General features: G+C 52.8%; 2 protein-coding genes across 6 annotated transcripts in view; one reads left to right on the top strand and one right to left on the bottom strand.

The window, feature by feature from the left end:
- TNRC18 (trinucleotide repeat containing 18) overlaps positions 1–17,613 on the top strand; it is a 37,351-nt gene extending 19,738 nt beyond the window's left edge. For all 3 annotated transcript variants that reach the window (XM_015642981.2, XM_015642982.2, XM_015642983.2), the window contains 13 exons: positions 4,610–4,852; positions 6,778–7,220; positions 8,036–8,200; positions 8,998–9,139; positions 9,484–9,601; positions 9,861–9,936; positions 10,293–10,401; positions 11,311–11,427; positions 11,694–11,858; positions 12,389–13,695; positions 14,003–14,239; positions 14,704–14,778; positions 15,340–17,613. In XM_015642981.2, the coding sequence (XP_015498467.1) occupies positions 4,610–4,852; positions 6,778–7,220; positions 8,036–8,200; positions 8,998–9,139; positions 9,484–9,601; positions 9,861–9,936; positions 10,293–10,401; positions 11,311–11,427; positions 11,694–11,858; positions 12,389–13,695; positions 14,003–14,239; positions 14,704–14,778; positions 15,340–15,546 (3,404 nt within the window). In that variant the 3' untranslated portion in view covers positions 15,547–17,613. The remainder of the gene's footprint in view (positions 1–4,609; positions 4,853–6,777; positions 7,221–8,035; positions 8,201–8,997; positions 9,140–9,483; positions 9,602–9,860; positions 9,937–10,292; positions 10,402–11,310; positions 11,428–11,693; positions 11,859–12,388; positions 13,696–14,002; positions 14,240–14,703; positions 14,779–15,339) is intronic.
- Positions 17,516–25,241, bottom strand: SLC29A4 (solute carrier family 29 member 4). Of its 3 annotated transcripts, none has more exons than XM_019008258.2 (11): positions 25,204–25,241; positions 23,087–23,256; positions 22,304–22,435; positions 22,085–22,198; positions 21,877–22,005; positions 21,425–21,499; positions 20,795–21,060; positions 20,573–20,708; positions 19,851–20,038; positions 19,348–19,588; positions 17,516–19,273 (listed from the first exon to the last, which is right to left on the bottom strand). In XM_019008258.2, exons 2-11 carry the CDS (start codon positions 23,244–23,246, stop codon positions 19,131–19,133), a joined length of 1,584 nt encoding a protein of 527 aa, XP_018863803.1. In that variant the 5' UTR covers positions 23,247–23,256; positions 25,204–25,241; the 3' UTR covers positions 17,516–19,130. The 3 variants fall into 3 exon arrangements, with proteins under 3 accessions (XP_018863803.1, XP_015498471.1, XP_033373722.1); XM_015642985.3 differs by lacking the exon at positions 25,204–25,241 and adding an exon at positions 24,619–24,857; XM_033517831.1 differs by lacking the exon at positions 25,204–25,241 and adding an exon at positions 23,367–23,649.
- Between the last annotated feature and the right edge of the window lie 6 nt (positions 25,242–25,247).

Below are 25,247 nucleotides of genomic sequence, written 5' to 3'. Positions count from 1 at the left end.
GCTTTCCCTGAATACTAAACCGATTAATAACCTCAGCTTTTCTAGAAGTGCTCGCTTTCTCCTTGCAGCTGCTTGACCAACCCTTTCACCCCTGCCCCTATCCATGATGCTTTGAATGTCTGTGTCGGTCTCTTGCATTTGCTCTCACGCTGCACTAAAGAAGCAAAGTGGTTGGCTGGTTGTAGGGCAGACACTTCTCAGCGAGGGTCACTAGCCATGAACCTGAACCTTGACCATTGTTATGTAGGTAGGCAAAATAACTTTTCTTTATGTCATCTGTCAGCCTCAGACGTTTCGATTGTTGCCTCCATGAATAATGACACGTAGCTTTTTTGCATTCTCTTGGTTATTTCAGTTTTGAAAATGATTGCTGTCCGTTTTCAACTCTCCTCTGTCCATGAAGAGTCTCACTTGGAAGGTTTGCACGTGCGTGTGTGTGTGTTTGAGGACTCCAGAAATGCTTTGCTGTTTGCAGAACAACTTTTTGGAGAACCCCTTAGCCCAGCCAGGGAAAGGATTTGCAGATGAGAGTCCAAGATGCAAACCTTAAAGGTTTCTGGGCCACGGTGCAGAGATGTCCCTGTGTCAGGGATATTGCTTGGCCCTGCAGTATCTGTGTCAAAGGTGGGATTAGCTGCAGAAAAATCTGTTTTCTGTCAATCTGGTTTGACATAGATGAGGGGGGGACACGCTGCTTTCTTACAGACCAAACATCAGGTTGCCACTCTGTTAAGAGGCAAAACTTGTGGCTTTTAATTTAGTGACCTTGGAGAGGAAACTGCTGATGTGGGCTAAAACCCACCAGGATAGGTAATTCCTTGAGCTTTCCGAAACCAAAAACCCATAAGTCCTCCTTCTCCTCCTCCTCCATACTCTGTTTTCCTTTAGAATTTAGTGCCATCTTTTCTGTTCTCTTTTTCTGATTTGGAGTATGATTTTATCCCAGTTAAGAAAAAGCAGTGAGGGTTAACCAGTTCCCTACACATTCCCATGTGATAGTTGTAATATTTTTTAATTTTTCATAAGCATTTCTGGAGTCAACAGCACAGCACATGGAGGGGGAAAATCTTCCAATGAAGAGAATTGGCTTATTAAAAAAAAAATAAAAAAATAAAAAATTAAAGGTACAGTCTTAAATTGGACACTCAAAAATAAATAACCTCCAGAATTTGGACAGATCACAGAAATCAGATGTTAATGACCCAGTAGCTGTCTAAAGTCTGCCTGTACTTAGCCTGCTTTGTATGCTGTAGGCCTGCTTGGTGTTATGAGAAAATCATGCTGTTTATTTTTACAAAGTGAAATGACTGTTTTAAGTGTGTGTTTTTACTCCCTCCCTTCTCCAGCCTTTCCTCTTCACACCCCCCTCAACCTGTCTTGTTACATACATCAGTCTCTAAAAACCAAATTGCTTAACCAACTTCTGTTCATCATTAACAAATCTTCATTTACTGCTCTCCTACAATGAAATACCATGACTGCTTAGCTGTTAAAAGCAATGAGAAAACTTAATATTCTTAACTGGGTTTGGGTTTTAATTCAGTGCAGGTAAAAATTAAAATAATCTTTGGCTCCAGTTTATCTGGCATCAGTAGCATTTAAATATGAATGTATTGTTTGTTTTGGCTGTGGAGTTGTATGTACATGTGTGGTTGCATGTGTGGGTATACACACACATATACATGCTCTTAAAAATGTCAATTAGATATTTTTAACTTTGAGCATTTTTTTCCCTTAGCCTCTCTCAGCGTTAACAGAATTACCATTGAAGGAAAAACCGATTTTTTTTAAATTGTCTTTTTCCCCATTGCTAGCTGAAAATCACCTTTTCAGAACAAAAGAAATATTGAGGCTTCAATTGTGTAAAGGCATCTGTGCACAGTTAATTTTAAACCCACACATAGTTTGGGTAGAGTAGGAGTAAAACTCCTGCTTCCCATTAAATACAGACACCAGTCTCTCCAAGGAGCTGTACAGATGGACAGAGAGCACCAGCAGCTTATTTGTCACCATGGCCAGAAGTTTGGGGACTTACTTTAGAATCATGTGGGCTTAGAGCAGAGCCCCAAATGTCTTCTTTTTACTTCATTTGTTACTTTTTGTCCCTTGGAAAATCAGAAAGAAGAGGAGCAGGGATTGGGTTGTGTATGTGGAGTGGGGTTAGCAAGATCTATCCTCACCATGAGAGGTGGAGGAGGATAGATCTGTGCTGTGAATGTGTTAAAATGGGGTTATTTTCAGGCTGGAAATTGTATCTCCTGCAGATAAAAATAAAAGTGTTGTGGTAAAAATGCTGACAAGGGACTGTCTTCAGTTGTCTTTCCGTAGCGTGACGCCGTGTATGAGCAGGAGGTTGGAATAACCACCAGGCTCCTCATTGTATTGTATATTTTCTGTAGTCTGAGGTACAGCCACTGCCATCCTGGCTTTTAAATCTGTTTTAGCTGAGTGCCTCTGAAACACTGGAGCTGCTTTTGCCCTTGCTGAAGGAATGGTCCTGCTGGGCAGTCGATGTGGCTGAGCCAGTGGGGCTGGACTGGTCATGGGGGGATTTTCCTGCAAACTTTCCCCCTTTTTTTCCCCCTGTTTTCCTCCCCAGCTGCTCACTGAGCCACTCTCTGCTCAGCCACCTCTCATGTCTGAGGGGCTCTACAGTCATGAGGGGCTGTACAGGTTGATTTTTTCATTTTTTTCCCCATTTTTGCTGAAAATTGCTGGATTTCAGAGCTAGATGGGATGGATGGAGAAAGTCTTGCTACCCCACAGAGTGTCACTGAACTTGGGCACGGTTTTGCTGCTTTGCAGGCAGGTGTTTTTCACGTCTCAGAATAAAGTTCATCTGGATTTGTTTTCTTTTTGGCAAAATGTGATACAAAAACAGCAGTTGTGCCCTGTTTTCTGGTAGGGGGGGAAGGAATCTGATCCCAATTTGCTGTGGATTTTTTATTTTTTTTTTAATGTGTTTTTTATGCAAGGAGTGAACAGGGCTGTGGATTTCTTGGTATAGACTGCAGGACTGTAGGTTTAGTAGTACTTTGATATCACAAGTAACCAGTCTGAGCAACTGAAATGGGGAAGGAGTTTTTATGCAGTTAAAAATTAGTATTCTGTGACTATCAGATGTATGCTACAGAGATAAACCATCCATGTTAAAAAAAAAAAAGTAAAAAAAAGCTGCCAGTTACCTCAGTTGATAAAATACAAGGTTGAGAACATTGTTTTCTGATATTCCTGTTTTTTTCTAATATCATGGAAAAATAACACTTGTGTTATTGTGTTTTTTTTTTTCTGAGCAACCAAGTGTTGAGGACGTTTTTATCTGTCCCAGAGGGCATATGTGAAAAGAAAAGGATTTTCATGTTCATTCCAGCTCATTTTGAAGGGATCTGGTTTCTCATTTGGCTGGATTTCAGACACAGGGATAGTGGCTGGTAGGAGCTGGGGAGTGGGCTCAGAACAGGGCTCCTGCTAGTGGTGGAAATTTTCCAGCAGCCTCAGTGATCCTACTTAAGCCCTCAATTTCAAGAGAAATGAAATATCTTTCCCAGACACACTTTTCACAGTGAAAAATATATTTTTTATAGATCTCTGTGCTCATATATGTGTGTGTATAAGTGTGTGTGTGTGTGGTATATGTGCATTTGTGAAGTGACTTGCTCACCAGCACTCACTGGATGAGATGCTGTTAAAATTAATTGCCTCTGAGCTGCTGACAGACTCCTGGGAAGCGCTGTAGGGAGGGAGAGGTGCCACTCTCCGAGCATCTACCCCCCAAAATACCTGCTGTGTACACACCCTAGAGGAAACCCTCAGCCCACTGCTCTGCAGGTGTCAGCCGAGACAGGCAGTGAAGCTGATTTCTTTGCCAGAATTAGATTTTGGCTGTGGGCAGCTCTTCCTGCCTGCGCTGAGCCCGGCTTCCCTATCCTGAGCTGTAGAGAGGGAGATGAAAGGCAAGGAGAGTTCTGAGGCAGAGGGTTCAAACACTGCTCCTTGTCTCCAACACTACCTACACTTTCCTCCCTTATGCATTCCAAATCCATTGCTTTCAAATTATTATTTCTCCCCACCTCTTTGCATTTTTGCTTCCTGCCCCTTCTCCTCCCTGTGTTCCCCTTGCCTCCCGCCATGGCACAGGCTGCTCTCTGGTATTCCCCTTCCATGCTGATCTCTGGTTCTGATTACACTAATGGATTTTGTTATGGAGGAAGTGTTGGTGGGCGGGAGGGGAATCCCACAGCTCCCAGGTTGGGATTTTCAAAGGAATTAAGCTTTTAATTCCTCCTGAAAGCTGTAGGGAAGGGGTGCCTGGCATCCTTTTCAAATCTGCCAACACCCTGCTCTCCCCTCCCTTGCCCTGAGTGGGTCGTCTTTGCCGTACCCTGTATTGCTGTGTCCCTCCAGGGTGGTGGCAGGCAGGGTGACACCGGCTCTGTGGCTGCAAGGACACGTGTGTGCCCGTGGCCAGCATCTCGTGGCTCAGTCCTGGGTGGCTCAGAGCCGCTTAGGTGGGCACAGAGCAGCAGGAGAGTTGCGGTTCGGGTTGGGAATGTGGCTGGCGCACAACTCCGTGAGATTTGTAATGGGCTCCCTGTTTTCTGCGTGCCAGATTCCAGCTCGGAGGAGGAGGAGGAGGATGACGACGAGGAGGAAGAGGAGGAAGCAGAGGACTATGGCACGGATGGCACAGACAGGCTGTCGTCACCTGCCCTGGATGAGAGTGGCTTGGGCCTTCTGGCCAGGTTTGCTGCCAGCGCCATGCCCAGCCCCATCGTTCCCCCTCCGCTTTCCATCATCCAGCTGGAGGCCAAGCAGAAGGCGAAGAAGAAGGAGGAGCGGCAGAGCCTGATGGGTGAGTTCTGTGGTGTGGGGTGGTGCTTTGGGGGCAGGGTGGAGGGTTTGGGAGGTCCCAGCTGTGCTGCAAGAGGGCAGGTTGTGTACCCTGACACTGAACTGCCCTTTCTTTGCTTTGGCTGCTTGGTCCTGATGCTGAAAGTGGAGAAAGGGGCCTGATAGGGAAACAAAAACCAGTCACGGACATGGCAGGTTAGCAGCTGCAGCTGTGGCTTCCCTAGGGACAGCTGTGCTTTGTCAAAGTTTCCTCTTTTCCTACTTGGCAAATTCTCAACAAGACATGCTGCAAGGGCAAGCAGTGAGATGCTGCATCCCCTTGGACAGAGTGCAAAAGGCGGTGAAGTGCTGTTAAATTTTAGAAAAGGAAGCATATGCTAAATGCAGCTGATCTTGGATACCCAAGGGAAGCACAGACACCCAAGCAGAAGAAAAGCTCTTTCCATCAGCCCATCCCATTAGTTTCCTTATAGAAACCAGCAGTGAGACTTGAAACAAGCATTCCTTCCTCTGCTCATGTATTTGCAGTGCCAGAATCTGGGTTTCTGCCCTGCCTCTGTCTCAGTTCCTATGTGTTGGGAGTTTCATTTCTTCCCCTCCCCATGCCCTGCTGCACAAGTGCCTATTGGTGACATTGTTCCTGGTCAGACAGATCTACATGGGTTCCATTTATAAATTCTCTATTAATATTTATTAAGTGATAATGGAATTTATAGCATGCTTCAGAATGGAAAATGATGTCCTCCTTGGGAGCCTGGCTTGTTTTAGCACTGTTTCCATGCTATATTAGGCTTTTGCCAACTTGTTCCAACAGCCTCTGCTAAGAATTTATTGTCTTGTAACCTGCCCTCCTTGAAACTGGAAGCATCTAGAAATTACCTCATGCAGTACCAAGAGAGGAGAAGAAGTGTTTTAATTTCCAATGGGTTTTTCATTTTGAGCCTTGCCAGCTTTGTTTTTGACTTGCTGGCTCTTTTTCTCTTCATGCTGGGGCTGTCTCAGGGGAAGAGGGTTGGGTAGAAGATGAGAGCAGCTTCCTGCAGACTGAATTTACACAGGAAAGTGAGTGTATTCAAGAGAAGATGCTCTCCTTGCTTGTTGTGCCATGTACATTTTCATTTTCCCACATGAGTGTTGTTTCCCTGCCCCCTGCCTGCATTGCTGGGTGTGTAAGTGCTGCCTCAGTTTCTCTTCTGCCCCTGGAAACACAATCTTGCTTTCCTTTATCAGGTTCAGGGGCACACAGTGAAGGTGGGCAACATCTTGGCATTACTGCAGTATTTCAGGCCTCTGGGTACTGCTGTGCTCACAGTGCTGAGCAGAGGACAATGTGAGGGGAATTCCATTTGCCACAGACAAAAGATCATTTACTTCTCTTGACTTTAAGGCAACTACTTGAGCCAATAAAAAGATCTGTGGTGTCTGTTGGCCAGTGGGAAAAAATAAGCTTGAAATACAGGTTTATTCCATTTGTTAAAAGACATTGTTCTCCTGAAACAAAGGTGAAACTGGAGAGGGCTCCCAACCAGGAGAGAAGGAGGGATCAGCTTATGGGGTTTTTGCTTACTTTCAGCTGAGCAGCTCCTTTTTGAGGAGGGGCACATTAAAGTATCTTTTCAGAGCTTCCCTGCAGGGTTTTGCTTGTGGGAGAAGGGAGAAAATGGAGGCAAGGAACACACTGAACCACACTGCCTGAATGACTGGGCTCTGGTCTGGAGCAGGGCAGGCTTATTTCCAGGGAATTTCCACAGTGTTTTATGGCTCAGAAATGGAGGTCTGAGGGATGTGGAGATTGGAAAGGGGAGCAAGCAAGAGCTCTCTTGAACAGGCACAGCATCTCCCATGGAGCCTAGAAGTTTCCAGCAGGATGTGTCCCCTCTTGGCTCAGCCAGGGCCTTGACTGATGGTTAAATCCTTTGCACCTAGGGACAGAGTTCGAGTACACCGACTCGGAGAGCGAGATCAAGATCAGGAAGAAGTCTCCTTCAGGGCTGCTGCGTGGGAAGAAGGGGCCGCTGGAGTCCAGCAGCATCCCGCCAAGCCAGGCCCCCAGCAGCCTTGACTCCGCATCTGGGAGCGCTGACAAGGCCAAGCTGGGCTCTGAGAAAGGCCGCAAGCTGAAGAAATTTAAATCCCCTAAGGACTTGAGCTTTGAGTTTGGGCTGGAGGCCAGCGATGATGACCTGTGGAACCGGCGCCGCAGCGAGCGGATCTTCCTCCACGACGCCACCACGTCCTCGGCCATGCTGACAGCCACGGCGCCTGCCAGCTCCACCCCGCTCTCCAAACCTGGCCGCTGTGGCAAGGGGGCCCCCATGAGCCCCAAAAAGGAAGGCAGCAAGGGGAAGGAGAGAAAGGAGCTAAGCAAGGTGAGGAATGTGCTGGCCAGATTGGTGTTGGGACTCCTGGGAGCTGAGGGAGAGGGGAGGGCAGTTAACTCCACTGAGGCAGAGGAGGGTTGAGTCCTGTCTCAGCAGTTGTTTGGCTGCCCCTTGTCAGCACTGTCAGCCCCATGTACACCCAGAGGCTCTGTCTGATTTGGGTCTGACTTTCAGGGAGTAAAAACCTGTCCTCTTTGCATAGGGCTGGTTCCTTCTGTCATCCTCCATGTCCCAAATCCATTCTGTTTGGATGGCTAGAGTCAATGATCCTGCATTAAAACAGATCCTGTGAAATCTCCCACTCTCTGCATGAGCTTGTCCTCCTGCTGACCTGTGGCACTCAGACTGGCCTTTAAGGCTGTTCACCTTTTATATGGTGACTTCTGAGGTCTGTTCCTGGCTGGGGATGACAGTAGTTGTGGGGTTACTGGCTTTTCATCTAAGCTGAATGCTTGACTCCCTCTGGCTCCAGTTCAGTTCATGGCAGTGTTATGGAAGAACACTGATGGGGAGAGTTAGACAAGTTAGTTGTGACATGAGGCCAATTGGGATCTTCTTGGAGCTCTTTGGAGGATGATTTGATGGGCAAGAGTTGCTCTCCAGGGTAATGAAAAGCTCTTCCCAAAATGAGTGAAGCCAGAAAGCAGAGCTGGGAGATACAGGATGTGATGTGGGCAGTGCTTGCTGGCTGAACACAATCCTGCTGTGCATAGCCTGCCTTGCTCCACCTTTTCCCTTTCCTTGGACCCAGATCTTTACCAGGCTTCTCTTTACTGATGGAAGTGTTCTGTTTCTATTTTTAGCAGCGGAAGAAGGGTAAAGAAACACCCTGCTGCTCCTCCTCCTCTTCCATGTCTCCCCCTGGCATCCCCAGCTCCCCCTCTGATGTTCGGGTCAGCCTGGCAAGTGCCCTGGGCTCCATCAAGAAGAGCAAAGCTAAGGTGAAAGCCAAGGAGGTGAAAAAAGAGGTGAGGGGCTGGTTCTAGTGTGGCTGGACTGGAGGGTGTCTGGCAGAGCCCTGCTGTATCCTGGACTGTTGCAGTGTGAGGGAGGGAAAGCAGAGGTGCAGGTTTTACTGGGGGTGTTACAGGCAGAGGGCTGGTTTGAGAACCCAAAAATCCAAGCAAGACTCTCAGATAGCACCTGCTGCTACCATCTGGTGTTCATTTGCCTTCATCCCCCAAATCATTGAGCAGGCAGGACTTTCTCTAATGCTGCCACGGGGTGGAGGGAGAGCTTGCATGGACAGCAAGGACCAAGGAGATGGTGATGGAGTAGCCTTGCTCAGCACTGGGTCACAGCTGGTTCCTGCTCTGCTGCTGTAGCCTGTCATCTCTCATAATACACATTGCTGTCTTCTCACATGATTTCTGTGTGATGCTTATGGCTTGCATCTGCAAGGAACAGATCATGGAGATTGGAGAAGAAGTAGGAACAGTGCCTGGTGCCTGTTCAGTGAAGGCAGAGGCTCAGGAATGCTGTGGTGAATGCAGAGCAAAACTACAGCTCCACAGCATCTCTCCCAATCTCCAGGAGTGAGGATGTGGGGAACAACTTTTGGTCAGCTGCTGGTGATGCTTGGGGATAAAGGCAGCAAAAGGTTTGGGTTTAACACCCACTTAACTGTTAGTGAGATGAACATTCCTGAGGATGGAGACAGGTTTCCTCAGGTTATCCTCAGGTTATTTTTTGCTGGCTGAAGGTGAGATGGTATCAGACTGTTTCCTGTGGTGATCCAGCTGATGTGCTGTTTGCTGTCCTGCAGAACCGAGGGAAGGGAGGAGCTGTCAGCAAGCTCATGGAGAGCATGGCAGCAGAGGAGGATTTTGAACCCAACCAGGACAGCAGCTTCTCAGAGGACGAGAACATCCCACTGAGCATGCTGGTTGAGAGGCCACCCACACCAGGTAAGGGCAGGATTTTACAGGTAGAGAAGCTGGGCAAGTTTCCCAGAGCTGCTCAGAGGACAACTGTGCTTTCACACATTCCTCATCCAAAGCCATGAGTCTTTGGGGTGGAGATACCATTTATTCAGTCAATTCAATGAAAACTAAGCCTGACCAGCATGGCTCACTGTGACGTGTAGTTGAGGCCCAGTCTCTGAGTTACCCTATTTTCATTTACTGGCATGCTATTATTACCAAGAGAAGGGACAGTGATGCTGCGAATACAAAGTTTTCTTCTCCCCTCACTGTCCCTTTCCCATGTGTGGTGCTCTCTGTAATCCCCATCTTGCTGCAACACCTGACAGCTCCCCGCTCCTGCATCATTGACAAGGATGAGCTGAAGGATGGCCTGCGTGTCCTCATCCCCATGGATGACAAGCTGCTCTATGCTGGGCATGTCAAGACAGTGCATTCACCAGACATGTGAGTTGAGGGGCTTCCATATCCACCTGGGATGTGCCAGAAAATGGGGACATAGCTGCTGCATGGATCAGTTTGTGTAGAGCTGGCTGCCCAGAGACTGGCAGTGTCTGGCAGGGAGGGAAGGAGAGTTCACTCTGGTTTATCAGCACTGAAGGAAATCCAATTATGTCTCATTAAGTGCTCTCACATCTTCAGAGGGAGGAGCTGGTTGGGGTGGTGTCTCCCCAGTGCTGTGTGTGACCGAGCCTTTGTGTTTCAGATACCGGGTGGTGGTGGAGGGCGAGAGGGGAAACCGTCCCCACATTTACTGCCTGGAGCAGCTCCTGCAGGAAGCGGTATGTGCGGCCAAAGGCTGCCTGTCCTCGGTGCCCATGCCCTGTTCTGGGGTGGGGGAGGCTAGCTGGAAGCTCTCTCTCCTCCTCCAGCTGCAGGGAAGCCCTGGTCCTGCCCCCATGGTCGGTGTGGGTACTTGCTGCCCCATGGCCAAGCTCCTGCACTTGCAGCAGGCACTAGTCCCGTTCCAGCAGGGGTGGTCCTTCATGCAGCCCTGTGAGCACACAGGAGGCCATTCCCCAGCAGGGAAACTGTCCCTTGCCTTCTCCAGAGCTGCTTTGCTCCATGCTAGGTGTTGTGGGATGGTCTGTGCTGGTGCCAGGGTGGTCAGTAATTGCCTTCCTCTTGCCCTGAGCAGATCATCGATGTGAAACCCCCTTCAGTGCGGTTCCTGCCCGAGGGCACGAGGATTGCAGCCTACTGGAGCCAGCAGTACCGCTGCCTCTACCCAGGGACAGTTGTCCGAGGTAAGGCTGCCTGGCTGCTCTGTGCTGTGAACCTGGGATGTCTCTGCCCTGTGTGTCCTCAGGGATGTCAGGCTTGTCTGGGGAAGCTGTGAGTGTCCTGGAAGGTCACAGCTTGGCCTGTTCTCTCCTCCAGGTCATGCCCCTCTCATTAATGATGCAGATTTAGGAACATCCTGCAGGTTCAGGAAGAGGTTTGAGCAATTTAGGAGCTTAAATACATCAAGGACATTTAATACAATTCAGAAAGTCAGAATTTATTCCAGGCATCAATTATTTCTGAGGCTGTGGAGGTTTCTAAATCACCTGGACTCCCACAGCTTTGCTCTGACACCAAATTCTCCAGTCTGGTCCCATTAAAAGTTGGTGAATTGCTCTGGACAATTCTGTCATGACTGGTCTTGTTTTGGGGCTCTTGGTCATACCACATGTATAACAGGGAGTAATTACTTATAATTTATAAACCAGTAATGCTGATGCAAGTAGAGAGGTGAGAACACAGTTTATTTCTCTTGGAGAAAGTGAAAAGAAGAAGTTTATGATAGCTGAGAATAGTTACAAAACACAGGTTAAAAAAAAGATGTTTCAGTGAAGGGAGAAAAGTGAATTTCTGCAAGAATACAGAGAAATAGTGGAGAGAGGTGGGAAGTCAAACTGGAATGGCTGTTATGTTTTGGAGCAGTGCTGCTGATGGGGAATTTTACACTGAGTGGGCTGGTTTAGTATTATCAGGGACTTCCCATTGCAAAGTGAGCCTTCTGCACCCTCCCTGCACAGCCTAGGGAAGGTGACGTGGGATGCTTTGCAGCTGGTGCGGCACCCCTGTCTTTCCCCATGTCTCCATTTCCCTTACAAGGGGTTTGTACTCTGATGTTTGTTCCTAATCCCATCTTCTGCTCCCCCATCCCACAGGAACCCTGGATCTGGAGGAAGATGGTGATCTCATCACAGTAGAGTTTGATGACGGGGACACGGGACGCATCCCACTGTCTCACATTCGCCTTCTCCCACCTGACTACAAGATCCAGTGTGAGTCTTGCTGTTCAGGTTTTTTGCAAGACACTTCCCACTCTGACATATATGGAGTTTTGGGCTGCATTTTGGGACAAGTTCACAGACCTTCAGTCACAAAGATTACACCATCAATTACAGAACACAGGGCTGGGGTGGGATATCACCCATAAGGAAACAGTCCCAATCCCCATTGCAGATTTGGTTGGGATACTTTCACTATATCACATAACTGTTTTATGTGTTATTTGACTGCTTCTGAACATCTCTTTGACCTGTTCCAGGTGCTGAGCCTTCCCCTGCACTTTTGGTGCCCAGCACCAAGCGCCGTAGCCGTAAATCCAGCAAAGACACCGGAGAAGGAAAGGAGGGAGCTGCACTGGGGTCAGAGGAGCCCGTGTCAAAGGGCAAAGGGCGAGGGAGGAAGCCGAGTGTCAAGGCCAAAGCTGGTAAGCTGCCAGGCCTGGAGCTGAGGGAATCCTTGCACTGTTCTCCCCAAGTTAGGGCTGTTGCTTGGAGCAGGATTTGGGTGAGGATGGATGCATTGCCTGAGTGCAAAGCCCCCATGCATCTCACTCTGCTGTGGCTATAGTTTATGGCAGGCTGGCTTGGAAGGTGGCCTGTGCTGTGACAGCCTCCTTCTGTCAGTCAGGGATGTGGAGCAGAGGCCCTTTTTCAGCTGAGCATCTCTGCAGCCATCAATAGGGCCAAAGGTGCAGGAGATTTGTAGTTTGGTTCTCCTGAAGTTGAAGCAGCACCCCTGGGCATTGTCCATCACTTCTCACAAGTACTGGCACCAGGCCAGGCTGTTCAGTGAGCAGTGAGGACACCCCCTGTGTTCCTCTGGGGGTACCTGAGCAGGCTGGAACAAGCCATGCTTGGCCAGAGACCGGTCAGTACTGGTGTCTGGTTGTGTCTGAGCTAATAAAGCCCATCTGGAGGGATAACATCATGTCTTTGTGATTCTTCCCCTCTGCAGAAGAGGCTGCCTTGCCTGAAGAGAAGGATCAGGTGGAGTCTTCACCTGTTACCTCCTCAGTCCCAGAGAAGCCTGCCTGCTTGAGCAAGCCAAGCATGAAGGGGTCACGAAAATCACAACCGCTGCCAACTGGAGGCTCTCCTGCTCCCACAGAGGAAAAGCGGTCAAAAGCCAGCAAAATGAAGATCTCCACGAAGCTGCACAGCCCCCCACAACCCTCTTACCAGCCTGCTGTGTTTGGCAGCATCCTTGGCACAGAGCCCTACAGCGATCTCCCAGGAACGCTGGCGGCCTTTGGCTCCAGCGATGCTTCGGTGTCCAAAGCCAAGGCCAAGAAAGGGCGGCCCACGGAAGAGACACAAGAGTTTGGCACCATGGTCAAGGCTCAGAGGAAGCATGACAACGAAATCCTGATCAAGCTGGACCACGAGGGTGTGATGTCTCCAAAGACAAAGAAGATGAAGGAGGCGATGAGGATGCTGGAGGACTCAAACCTGGCCAGTCGCAGAGATGGGAAGAGTCTCTTGGGGCTGGGCTATTCTGCTGCAGTGAGTGTGGAGGGTAAGCAGAAATCTTCCCGAGCCAAGGTGGCTGAGGGAGACCCTTCCCCTGCCAGCTTTGGAGGAAAGTTTGATGCCTCAGCAGAGAGCCTTGCTGCTTCAAAGGACCAGGAAGAAAAGGCTGCAGCTCCAGCAGCCGTGGAGGAGTCTGAGAGCAACAGCAGTGACAGCAGCTCGGAGTCAGAGGGAGAAGAGGAGGCTGAGAAGAACCAAGGGGAAGCCCAGGACAGCAGCTCAGCCAGCTCAAGAGCATCCACCCCTCTCTCTTCCTCCAACTCCTCCTCTTCTTCCTCTTCTAGCAGCAGCTCCTCTTCATCTTCATCTTCATCCTCTTCCTCCACCTCATCAACCTCTTCTTCATCGAGCTCCAGCTCTTCTTCCTCCTCCACTACCGATGAAGATTCCTCCTGTAGCTCTGATGATGAGGTAGCTGAGGCCCAGCCGAGTTCCTCGGTGCAGCAAACCCTCCCACCCAAGCAAACCAAGCAGGCAGGGAAATCCCGGGCGTCCTCCCACCCGCAGAGCCAGAAGCCGCCGGCGCAGCAGCCGGCGCAGCAGCCGGCGCAGCAGCCGGCAGCGCCGCAGAGCGGCAACAAGAGCCGGCCCAAGAAGCGCGAGGGCATCCACCTGCCCACCACCAAGGAGCTGGCCAAGCGCCAGCGCCTGCCCTCCGTGGAGAACAGGCCCAAGATCGCTGCTTTCCTCCCGGCACGGCAGCTGTGGAAGTGGTTTGGGAAACCCACACAGGTAAATGCTGCTCCAAAGTGCTTGGCACTCAGCACTGGAGCACCCTTCTGGTGCCTCTTCTCTTTTCCTGGGGTGGTGGGAGTGCTGGCGTGGTGTGCCAAGTGTCCAGTTTGCAGGGAGGTTGGGGTTGGCTTTGACTGTGTTGGGGAAGCCATTCTGCCTGGTGTGTCCCTCTGCCCCAGTTCCTGTGGGAGTACTGAGGCTCTGCCAACAGCAAAGGGATGCATGTAGGACAGGGCAAACAGTGGTGTGTAGGGAAAACCTGGGTGATCCCTGGCTGACCACCTGCATGACCCTCTCTTGGCAGAGACGAGGAATGAAAGGGAAGGCCAGGAAGCTGTTCTACAAGGCCATTGTGCGGGGCAAGGAGATCATCCGCATCGGAGACTGCGCCGTTTTCCTCTCCGCTGGCCGCCCCAACCTGCCCTACATTGGCCGGATCCAGAGCATGTGGGAATCCTGGGGGAACAACATGGTGGTCCGAGTCAAATGGTTTTATCACCCAGAAGAGACCAACCCTGGGAAGAAACTCAATGAAGGCAAGGTAGGCTGGTCTCCTTTGCTGAGAGGGCTACAAACCTTTCTCCCTTTTGTTTCCAACAGTGAGGAAAACACCCAAGGCCCAGTCTATTACTGTTACCCTGAAGGGGGTGGCCTCATTCTTTCATCTTGTGGGGACTGCCTATGGTGTGGGAAAGCCCTGTGTTGCCCCCATGAAGAAGGGAGGGGTGGATTTCTTTGTATTAGGAAATAAAGACTTTAGTGTTGGTCCAAAAAGAGTGTCAAGAGTCAGATCAAGCCTTTAAAGTGTAAGAAGGATAGGCGTGGTGCTCAGAAACACTGAATTTTGCACATGTGCAGCTGGTTTGCAGCAGGATTTATTCCTAGTAGCAGTGGGCAAGGGTTGAAGTTCCAAAAGGACATGTGGTGGGCAGGAGGTGATGGCATGGAAAAACAATGAATCCACCATGTTTTCATTTCTGTTTCCTCTTTTCTTCTTGGGCACAGCGCTGGGATCAGAAATCAGGCAGGAGTCTGTCCACAGCTTTGCAGGCATCCAACCAGAGGAAGGACTTTATGGAGGTTGGTGAGACCAGGGGAAGGCTGGGAGAGGATGCTGGGTACCCTGTAACACATAAATACTGCTGAGAAATGCCCCCCAAACTTCTCTGGCTCTTTCTTTTTTTGCCTTGGCTGCCAAGCCTGCAGTGCCCAGGACTTGGGATGAATATTTCTGGGAGGGTGGGAGTAGCTGCAGGTGCTGGGTGTGGGGAGGAACAGGGAGCTGGTATCCAGAACCCATCTTTGCGTTTGCATCCTTGAAATGAAGATGACAAACTCTTGGTCTCTCTATTTCCCTGTATGTGTGCTTGGCAGCTGCAGCATTCCCATCAGTGGGAGCCAAGTGAAAACAAAGGCTCAGGTTCAGTGGGCTGGAGGGATTGTCCAAGCTGTCCGTGGGTCTGTGCACATTGCCAGTGCCCCTTCCCTGGGCTGGAATGCGTGAGATGTTCTTGAGTGTGAGCAGAGTCCTATCCCATTATGATGAGTGTTTTTCCTACTTATTGAAGATGATGCTGTAAATGCTGTGTGATCTAATAGCTCCTTTTTTCCCACCTCCTTCCTTCTGTTCCTGTTGTGCAGAGAGCCCTCTACCAGTCCTCCCACGTGGATGAAAATGATGTCCAGACCATCTCACACAAATGTCTTGTTGTTGGTCTGGATCAATATGAGCAGATGCTAAAGACGAAGAAATACCAAGACAGTGAGGACCTCTACTACCTTGCAGGGACCTACGAACCCACCACGGGCATGATCTTCAACACTGACGGGGTCCCTGTCATCTGCTGACCGCCCAGGGGACACATGCCACCCCCTGGGAAGGGATGGGACAAACCTGAGGACGTGCCTGTTCAGACGACATGATTGTTTCTTTCAATGCTCATTTCTGTGTCACACTACAGACAGGAGAGCGCGAGAGACACGAGGAGGAAGGAGAAGGCTGAAGAATGGGGTTGGGGAAGCAGTTACAGGACTTGAGGAAGATGCCGTTGGGGGTGGTGGTGGTGCTTGAACCCTGAGGCTCTTCTGGAAGTGGCTTTAAGTAAGGTGACACTTGACCAACTTCTCCCTTCCTCCTTTTGGTCCAGGAAAGCACATGGGTCTCGTGATCATTTCACCAGCGGGACCCCTCAGCAGGAGGGATCCCTTTTGTGTCATTTTCCCCATCAGTAACTCGGAAGCCGCCCGCGTGTGGAAGGACCCTCTTGCCTTCTGCGTGCGCTCCTCTCCGTCCTTATATTCCCTTTCCGGCTTAGTTTCGCATGACCCTTTATAGGAAGGACAGGGTGAAAGAGAAAGGAGATGAGTCTCTCTCAGCGCCTCGTCTCGATCCTCTCAGCGCCTTTTTGCTGTTCCCTTTCGCTGGAGGCCTCTCCAGCAGCGTGTGGAGCAGGACAGGGCAGGGCTGGCCCCAGCACGGAGATGGCAGGAGAGAATCCTCTGGGCTGGGAGGAGCCAGGTGGAAGAGGAGCCAACATCCAGTCTGGAACACTGCCTTGAACAAATGGTGTGAACCCTCTGCAGCTCTGCACCCCTTCTGCCCTGCAAAGTGCTGGAGGGAGCAAGGGGGTGACACATGGCAAAGTGAGACCTCGTCTTGGAGCGTGCAGTGAAGGGGCAGGAAATGGCTGGGAAAAGCTGCTGCTTGGTGCTTGGAAGAGAAGATCAGAGGCCCCTGGATTCTGACATCCCCCACCCAGCTTTACCCGCCATGCCTTGCCTGCGCTGAGACGTGGAGCTGCTGGGAAGCTTTACCCATCATTTGAAGGGAACGGGGACAGTGTGTGAACCTGGCTGTGCCTGCCTGCGGCGTTCCTACAGCCAGAGCCCCACTGCCACCTCGGGCTCAGGGACTGCACCGTTCAGCTTCCTCCATCCACCGAGGAGCTGAGCTCCCCTTGGGCACCGCCACTGCTGCTCCAGGGTTAAACCTGGCGAGAGGAAACACCGGAGAGGAACCTGAGGAGAACGACGCACCATCCTTGCACTTAAAACTCCAAGAGACGCACTGATCTTTGCAACTCCCGACTCGCACTACGGATCGCCGGGACGCGGAGCGCGGCCCGGCTCGGCCCAGGCTCCGGTGGGGAGACGCTCAAGCCAAGGACAGACTGGAAACTTTCCACCCTGGCTGCGTACCAGAGACTGGAGGCTCAGGGGTGAGGGACAGCCCTGCAGAGTTCCCCCTCATCCTTTAAACAAACACCATGGTGCTGAGCTCGTACCATCTCCACCCCGGGCCACCGGCGCCTCGGCACGGCGGACAGTGACGGTTCTAGCCTGTACAGTTTTAATGTACCAAAAGACTCTTTAGCCCTCCTGTATTATAAGTCTTTAAATGGATTCAACTTTTTAATTATAAATATAAATATAAATATATATATATAAATATAAACTTTTTAAAACTGTGAAAAAAATTATGAAATTATAAAAGACAAAAAAAGAAAAAAACCCACAACGGCAGAAATGAACACAGTCTGACGTTTAGAATATTATTTTTTATTTCCTGTTGGATTGTGATTGTAAATGATCTGGGAACAGGCACACCCCCCACGCTCAAAGTGTACTGTACTTCTAGAAGCAAATTGTGTGAGCATATTTTAAAGAGCGAGAGAGAGAGCGCGCGAGAGAGATTTTATGCTAATGTTAAATAGAAAGCACTTAAAACCCACTGCCTTCTATGGAACACAAGGATATTTCAGACAATCGAGAGGAAAGGAGAGCCAGGTTTTTGTCTTTTTGTTTTGTTTTGTTTATGTTTTGTTTAAAACAATTTTTTTGGCATTCTGTTTGTTGGAGAACTCAGTGTGATCTTTTTTCATAAAAAAAAAAAAAAATCTAATTGAAAAAAAGCAACCCAACGAAGCATCTTTCTTTGTCTCACTTGTCCTGACCACAGGGTTGTTCTCCCCTTGGTGGCAATGATGGCTTTTTGGCTCAGCCCCTGCCCTGGAGAAAGACACAACCCAGGTGTCTGGTGGCTTTTTGGGGGAGAACCTGTCTGTGTGACATGGTGGCACCGATGGACAGGACTGGACACTGGAGTAGAGGTGTGTGCTGGACAGGGCCTGTGGGCTGGAGGTGTGAGTCCTCCCCCTGCCACCATGCTCAGGATGCCGAGGATGAAATGCTGGATTTGCTCTTTTTGGTGTGAGCTGCACTTCATACAGGCAGGAGCTTGGCATGGCCAGACCCTCCCGTGCTGCGGGGGCCGGGTCAGGGCCAGGCCTGGCACTCACTGGCTCCTTGGGCTTGATTCCCTGCGAGCTGGCACCCGCCAGTTGGCACAGTGAGGTGCAGCTGGTCCCAAAACGTGGCGTTGGCACCTTGTCCTGATGTTTTCTGTTCCTCTTGGCCTGTTCCCTGTCCTGTGTGCTGCCCACGTCAGTTTGCAGGCTGGCAGGGGTTTGGTGTAACCCGGTGACATGTTCAACCACCCCAGTGGGCCCTGAAGATGGGGAGCAGCACAAGGGGCACCCCAAGACCCAGCAGGACAGGCAGCAGGCACCACCCTGTGTGTATTGGCCAGCTCAGCCCATCACCAGCAGTCAAGTGCCACCAGGGGCACAGCTAAGGTCCAGCCATCGTTGCAAAGACATTTTAATTATTTAATCAGCTTCATTTATGTCCTGTGCAATAAATCTTGAAGCTCAGCAGTGGCCTGCAGGTGGCACTGGCAGTGTTGTAGCCTTGGGACCCCCCTCTACCCCTTGCAATGGGACAGATTCACAGTGTGGGGTGGGGGGAGGCAAGACCCTGCCTCTGTTGCAGTTGAGGGGGTAAAACAAGATACAATAAAAAAAAAAATATCTTTTTTTCCCCCAACCATCAGAAGTGATTCGCATTTAGGGAGGGACTGTGATTTCGAGCCATTCCTGGTGAAAACCTGCAGCACCATCAATGGAAGTCGACACCCACCTTCCCAGAGCCACTGGGGACTGAAGGAGTGTTTCCTTCCTCTCTTGCTCCTCTTCTTCCTCACCAGCCCTCCCATCACTCTCCTCCCCAGTGCTGGTCCTATTCCCTTTGGGATTTGGCAGTATTTTCATCCTCCTGTCAATGGCTTGGCTCAAACAGATCCCCAGCCTTTGCTGGAGAGCTGCACATTGCTGATGGGGAGACCCCCAGAAGCAACCAGAAATGTCCCCTGGGGTGGGAGGAATGTCACCCCAAGCAGTGGCCCTGCACAGTGCCTGGCTGGGCAGCACAGGCCGTTTTGGAACGCCACAGCCCCGTGCTGACAGGATACCAGTCCTTGTCCATGCTGGGGTGGCTTTCTGGCTCCAGGCTCCCTCCTTGAGGAGGGACATGGGGCGCTGGGGACCGTGGTGGGAAGCAGGTCCCATCCTGTCCCCATTGCCCCGCCCCAGGGCTCAGTACCCCGAGGTGAAGGAGCCGTTGGAGGTTTCGGTGTAGAAACAGGTGCTGTGGGAGGTACTGGTGAGGCTGTAGGCAAAATACGCCACGGCCGAGCCCAGCGTCAAGCCCGTCATGTAGGACACGGTCATGGTGTTCCCTGTGGGAAGGGACACGGGCTGTCAGGGGGCTCTGGCCACACCACCTGGGATTCCCGGGAGGGCTCGGTCCTACCTGCCAGCTCCCGCTGCTCCGGGCTGACTTTGCCTGCGGCCAGGATCATGGGGACGCTGCCGAAGTAGCCGTTGGTGATGCCCATGAGGAGGGAGAAGATGCAGGGCCAGGCGGGGTGGCCGAAGGTGGGCTGCCCGTTGGGGTAGACACACATGATGAAGAGGGGGATGAAGACCACACGGAGGCAGGAGTAGACGAGGAGGTGGGTGCCTCTCCAGTCATAGGGCAGGGCAGCCAGGATCTGCAGCAAGGGGCAGAGACTGCTGGGGGGATGAGGAGGTTGGGGAGGGCCCTGCGGTGCCCAAAATGGGCCAACAAGGAGAGGAGATGGTGGAAAGACCACCTGCTGTGGGAACCCAACCTTGGCTGTGCTGGTGAGCACCAGCCTCACACTGGTTAGACACCCATGGCTGGACATGACCCTTGGTGGAGCCAAGTGGCTCAGAAAGAGGACACCAAAGGAGGACAGATGCCCACTGTGCTGGCTCTGGCCTCTCTCCTACCTTGCCGACGAAGTCAGAGAGGTTGAAGATGGCCATGATGAGGATGGGGAGCCATTCTCCCAGCGTGCAGTTGTGGATCTCTGACTCCAGCCCGGGAAAGAGGCACAGGGTGATGAAGTAGGTCATGGCGATGGACAGCATGTAGGCCCAGATGAGGCGGGACACGACGTAGCGGTAGAGCAGCATGTCTGGCAGGGACAGGCAGCACAGCTCAGCCAGAGCTGCAGCCTGGTCCCTTGCAGAGCCTGAGAGCTTTGCCTGACCCCCAAGGGCACCTTCCAAAGATGAGTTTTCCCCGTGGTTTTGGGCACATCATTAGGAAAGGGATCATGGAATCATAGAATGATTTGGGATGGAAGGGACTGTTAAAGATCAAAAAGTTCCAAACCCCTGCCATGGCAGGGACACCTTCCACTATCCCAGGTTGCTCCAAGCCCCATCCAACTTGGCCTTGGACACTTCCAGGGATCCAGGGGCAGCCACAGCTTCTCTGGGCAACCTGTGCCAGGATCTCACCACCCTCACAGGGAAGAATTTCTTGATAACATCCCATCTAATCTTGTCCTCTTCTCAGTTTGAAGCCATTTCCCTTTGTCCTGCTGTTCCATGGCCTTTTCAAAAGTCCCTCTCCTGCCTTGGGGATGATCCTCCCCTGTAACTCTGGGTCACTGATCACTTATCCCACCTCACGGGCATGGCTTTCCCCCAAGCACACCACTCACCTCGGAAGCTGGGCCAGCTCCTCTTGATCTTGGGCCGAGGGACGTCGAAGCGCATGTAAGTGCCACTCCCAGCCAGCTCAGCTTCGGGGCCGGGGCTGCCCTGGGGGGAGCTCGGCTGGCCCTGCTCCCGGTTCTCCTGGATGAGGGGAGAGGGGACAGCAGTGCTCAGGTGCAGTGGCAAAGAACCCAAGGGGCCGGCAGGGAAACCCACCCTTGGCTTACAAATCGGACATCCTCCGAGGTGACATCGTGGTGGACGCGGTAGCCGGTGCCGGGGTCGCCGGCCCCACGGCTCTCGGGGAGGCCCTTGCGGGAACAGTCCGTGTAGTAGCGCACGAAGTGGGTGCGCTTCACCAGGAGGTGCAGGATGAAGCATGTCAGCTCCATGCCGATGGAGATAAAGAAGAAGATGACGGTGTTCTCCTTCTCGTCTGACAGCAGCAGCTTGGTGAAGATGCGGCTGAGCGAGATGATGACCCCGGCGGTGCCTGGTGGTGTGGGAGAGCTGTCAGTGCTGTGCCCCACTGAATCCCAGCTCAGGGGTCCTCATCATCCCCCACTACATGGATGTGATGCTTCCCAGTGTAGAGGAGCCACCAGCAGTGATTTTGGGGCAATAAAAGTCCTGGCAGATGTCCCCACCCCCAGCCTGGCGTGGCAGTGCAGGGACTTAGGAACCAGTAAACATCCTGGTTTGCTGGGGAGCACCCTGGGGTGGCCCTGATCTGCTGACAACCCAGCTGGGCTGTGCTGGGGCCAGTGGGGACACAGGTGTGACTCACTGGGGCCCCAGGAGAAGGTGCAAGTCCATGTGGTGGGATGTGGACGTGGTCAGTGGCTGTGGGTACTTACTCTCACCAGTCATCACTCCCTGCGTGTAGCGCTTGGGCAGCAGCCCCGTGTAGCCGTAGAAGCTGGATTGCTGCACTTCAGGAGAGATGCACAGAGGGGAGAAGGAGGGATTATTGCTGCAGCCGAAACTCCGGGAGGGGGAAAGAAACCCCACAGGGAACCCATGTGCTGTGCCAAGTGGGAGCTGCTCCTTCCAGCAGCCTCCTTGCTCCAAAAGCAGGAGCCTTTTTTCCCTCTCTGGATGCTCTACTCCGTCTGTTCCCACCCCGAGTGGCCACCAGCTGTGGGGGTTTGGCCACCACGGTGGCCCAGATCAGTGGTGTCAGTGACCAACACACAGTTTGGTGCTGGTGCCCCTGGGCAGTCCCACAATGCCTGGACAGGGGTGGAGGGGATGGGGCTGTTTCCCACCCCTACCTGCCATGTCCCAGCCCAGCTGCTCTGCCACATACCTGTGCAGCCAAAGGCCACCACCCCCACAGCCACCAGGTTGATGGCGTAGGCTTGTCTGCGGCTGAACAGCTCCAGCCACACGTCGCAGATGCTGACGAAGAGCAGGGGCCCCAGGGCGAAGAGGTAGCCTGTTGGGGGGAGACAGAGGTGGTGGCAGGGGCACAGCACGGGGACAGCACTGCCTGGGGGTGCAGGGACCCCACTCACCCACGGAGATCCGGGTGTGCAAGCTCAGCAGCTCCACCAGGGCATTGTTGAGGATGACAGCCACCAAGGCCACCAGGATGTAGGTGAGGCTCATGTCAAAGACGATGGAGGTCCCTGAAGAGAGGCAGGTGATGGGGGAACGGGAGTTCAGCTCCCTTGGAAGTGGGATTGAGCTCTCTCCAGGTTTGGGGTGGCAGAGAAGTGCTGGAGCTGACCTACCTGGGTATTTATGGTGCAGGTAATCCACATCGGTGATAAAGCTGTTGTAGGGCAGGAGAAATCCCACCCCAGCCAGCAGCATGGCAAAATAAATCCCATGGTATCGATCCTGGGGCTCAGGGTCCTCAGAAACTGCCCCAAAAGAGGAAAAAAAGAGAAAAAGATGTGATGGTGGCACTGCTGCACCCCTGGGACCCACGTCAGACCCCAGCCTTGAGGCAATGAAACAGCTCAGCTCCCTGTAGATGTACAAATAAACAGCCCCAGCTCTGAGAAGTTCCTTCCCTAAATAAAGACATTTCAGTGGAGACGCAGGAGGCAGGAAAACATCTGGGCTTTGGGGGTCTGGTGAGTTTTAATTGCAGCTAAACAAGCTGAGAGCCAGGCAGTGCAGGTAACAGCACAAGTCGAGGTGCAGGCAGGGTCAAGGTGGATGTGGAGGTGGGCAGGGCTGCCTCAGGATGTGGAGCAGGGCTGGAGTGAATCCCAGGAGTGTCCCTGAGTCCTGCATGATGAAAGATGAAGCTGCAGACTGGGGATGAGCCTGGCAGAGCCAGGGTACCAATCCTCAACTCCTTGCCAGCCTGCAGAGCCCACTGTCACAGGATGTACATGGGTACAAAAAAGGGATGAAAAAGGGTAGTGGGCAATATTGGGGCATTTCAGGCTATTCGTGGCTATTAAACCCATCCCATGAAGGGATTAACCCATCCTAGGTGGGTGGGAAAGCAGCAGAGAACCTGGCTCCTGGCTGTGGTCAGGTTGGGCCGTGCCTGCCCTCACCTGGCTCCATGAAGGTGAGGACCCCCTTGGCCTGGCTGCCCCTCTGCAGCTCATCCTCCTCCAGCTGGTAGCTGTCGAAGCTGAAGCTCATCACCACGTTCCCCTCCGGGGTCGCCGCCGGGCTCAGCTCCTTGAAGCGCTCGGCTCCCACCGAGCCCATCGTGGCCACCCTGAGAGGAGGGAGAGCAGTGACACCCCCGGGGTGCCCACACAGGAGCTCCTGTGTCCCCCCCGGGTGATGCCAGGGGTCTGCAAGGGACAGTGGCACCTGAGCCTTCACCTCGCTCTGTCACAGCCCTTCTGGTGTTTTTTCCACCGAGGCAAACGGGATCCACCGACCTTCTGAGCAGAAGTTTGGCTTTGGGGTGGTGAGCAGCTCTCATGGGGGACCCACAGGAGCCACCCCCGAGGCACAGCCTGCCTCAGCAGCTCACTGGGATGCTGCAGAAGACAAACGCCACTGTGATTTCCAAAAGCAATTAGAGAAATTAATGGATGAGAAGCACTCAGGGAAGGCGGCTGCGGGGAAGATCCCGGCTGCCTCGGGAAGCCCTCGCTCCCTGCAGGCAGCACACTTGCTCTGCTTTATGCCCTTTTCAGCATCTCTGGTGCCTGGGGCTGGGGCAGAGCCTCCACACTCCTGCAGCTTTTAGAGAGGGGATGGGATTTGACCCTGCTTTTTTCAGATCTGCTTCTCTGGGAGATCAGAGCCAGCACAGACCTGCTCTGAGAGCTGCCAGAGACCCCAGCATCACACCTGAGAGGGACCGAATGGAATGCATCCCAAAATGAGCTCTCCAAGTACCCGACACCCTCCAATAACCCCACCAGAGCCACCCAAAACACGGTTCATCCCTGTGGTTCAGCCCCAGGGGGCTGCTCTGGATTCCTTGCCTGTCCCCAGCCCACCTCCTGCAGATCTCCCTGGCATCCAGGGGTGGTGGTGGTGGTGAAAAAAATCTCCTCCGAGGCAGTAGGTTGAGTCAGGCAAGGGAGGAAAAATCAATGACAGTGATTTCTTTGGTCTCCCTGCCAGACATGGCGTTTGCAGGAGCAGAGAGGTTTTCCAGCTGCCAGGATGTGTTGGATGCTGGAGGGCCCTGAGGTGGGGGCCAAACGTGGTGCCCACAGACCCTGTGAGTGAATTCTTGAACCCTAAAACGCTTCTCTTGCTGCAGGGGCTGGTGCACAGGACAGCTCTGCCCCGGCTCCGAGGCTGTGCTGTCACAGCACTGCTGGGGGGCTGGCATGGGGTCCCCTTCCCGCACCCCAAAACCTGGGGTCCACCCCAAAACCCCCCATCCCAGAGCGCCGCCAGCAGAGCAACCCAGCAGGGCACGTTGTTTTGGGGACACCGCTCCATCCTGCTGCTCCCAGAGGAGCTGTCTGCAATCCCCTTCACCCACACCCTCCCGTGCCTGCTGCCGCCCCAGGCAATAAAACCCGGTGGGAAGCATCTCCCGGGGTGCCGGGAAGCCTGTTGCAGGGTTTTTCCATAGCAGGAATCCCAGCTGGAAAAGCCTCGTACGTACTGTGTGTGGCCCAAACTTCTCGGGGCCGGGAGCGGAGCGGGATGCAGGATGCGCTGCACAGCCGCGGCTCTGGACCAGCCTCCGGCGCTCTCCGCCTCGCTCCCCCGAGCATCCCTGCGCTGCCGTAAATTGGATTTTCTCCTCCCGCTGGATTTACATCCGTCTGCCCCTATGGATTTACACCCTGCCACCCCAGAGTGGGGGCGGGGGTGGGAGGTCTCCCCCGAGAGGAGCCCTTGCCCCGCTGCCCCCCGGATCTGCGTGACCCCTGGGCACCGCAGCCCTCCTCTTAGGGCACAAAAGCGGTTTTTGCTCCGGCGGGAGGGTCCCCCGACATCTTGCCAGCGGCGAAGTTGCCAAAAACGGGGGAAATTCAGTAACCCCCGTCCCCGGTCTGAAGGAGAAGCTCCTGGCCGGGAGGAGCGGGGGGAGCGCGGCCCCGGCCGCGCCCGGAGGATGCTCGGGGGGCCGGGAAGATGCTCGGCGGGGCCAGGGCGGGCAGGGGCTCGGGGCGGCGGTTTCCCCTCCTTTCCCCCCGTTCCCCGGCGGTCCCGGCCGAGCACAACAGGTCGCGGCGGTTCTTACCTCGCTCCGCAGCGGCGGCTCTGCGGCACCGGCGCTGGCCCGCC

This window comes from Parus major, chromosome 14 (assembly GCF_001522545.3).
Source record: "Parus major isolate Abel chromosome 14, Parus_major1.1, whole genome shotgun sequence".
In the NCBI taxonomy this organism is placed as follows: domain Eukaryota; kingdom Metazoa; phylum Chordata; class Aves; order Passeriformes; family Paridae; genus Parus; species Parus major.
The sequence above is the reverse complement of the archived record's forward strand: the minus strand, read 5'-3'. Positions and strand labels throughout refer to the sequence as shown.

What these genes read in the sequence shown, in the direction of transcription:
- SLC29A4 (XM_019008258.2), bottom strand. Translation starts at nt 23,246, where the DNA reads ATGGGCTCGGTGGGAGCCGAGCGCTTCAAGGAGCTGAGCCCGGCGGCG. An exon ending in GCACACCCGGATCTCCGTGG is followed by an intron (nt 22,006 to 22,084) that starts GTGAGTGGGGTC and finishes TCCCCCCAACAG; the next exon opens with GCTACCTCTTCGCCCTGGGG. An exon ending in GGTGGCCTTTGGCTGCACAG is followed by an intron (nt 21,500 to 21,876) that starts GTATGTGGCAGA and finishes TCTCTCCTGAAG; the next exon opens with TGCAGCAATCCAGCTTCTAC.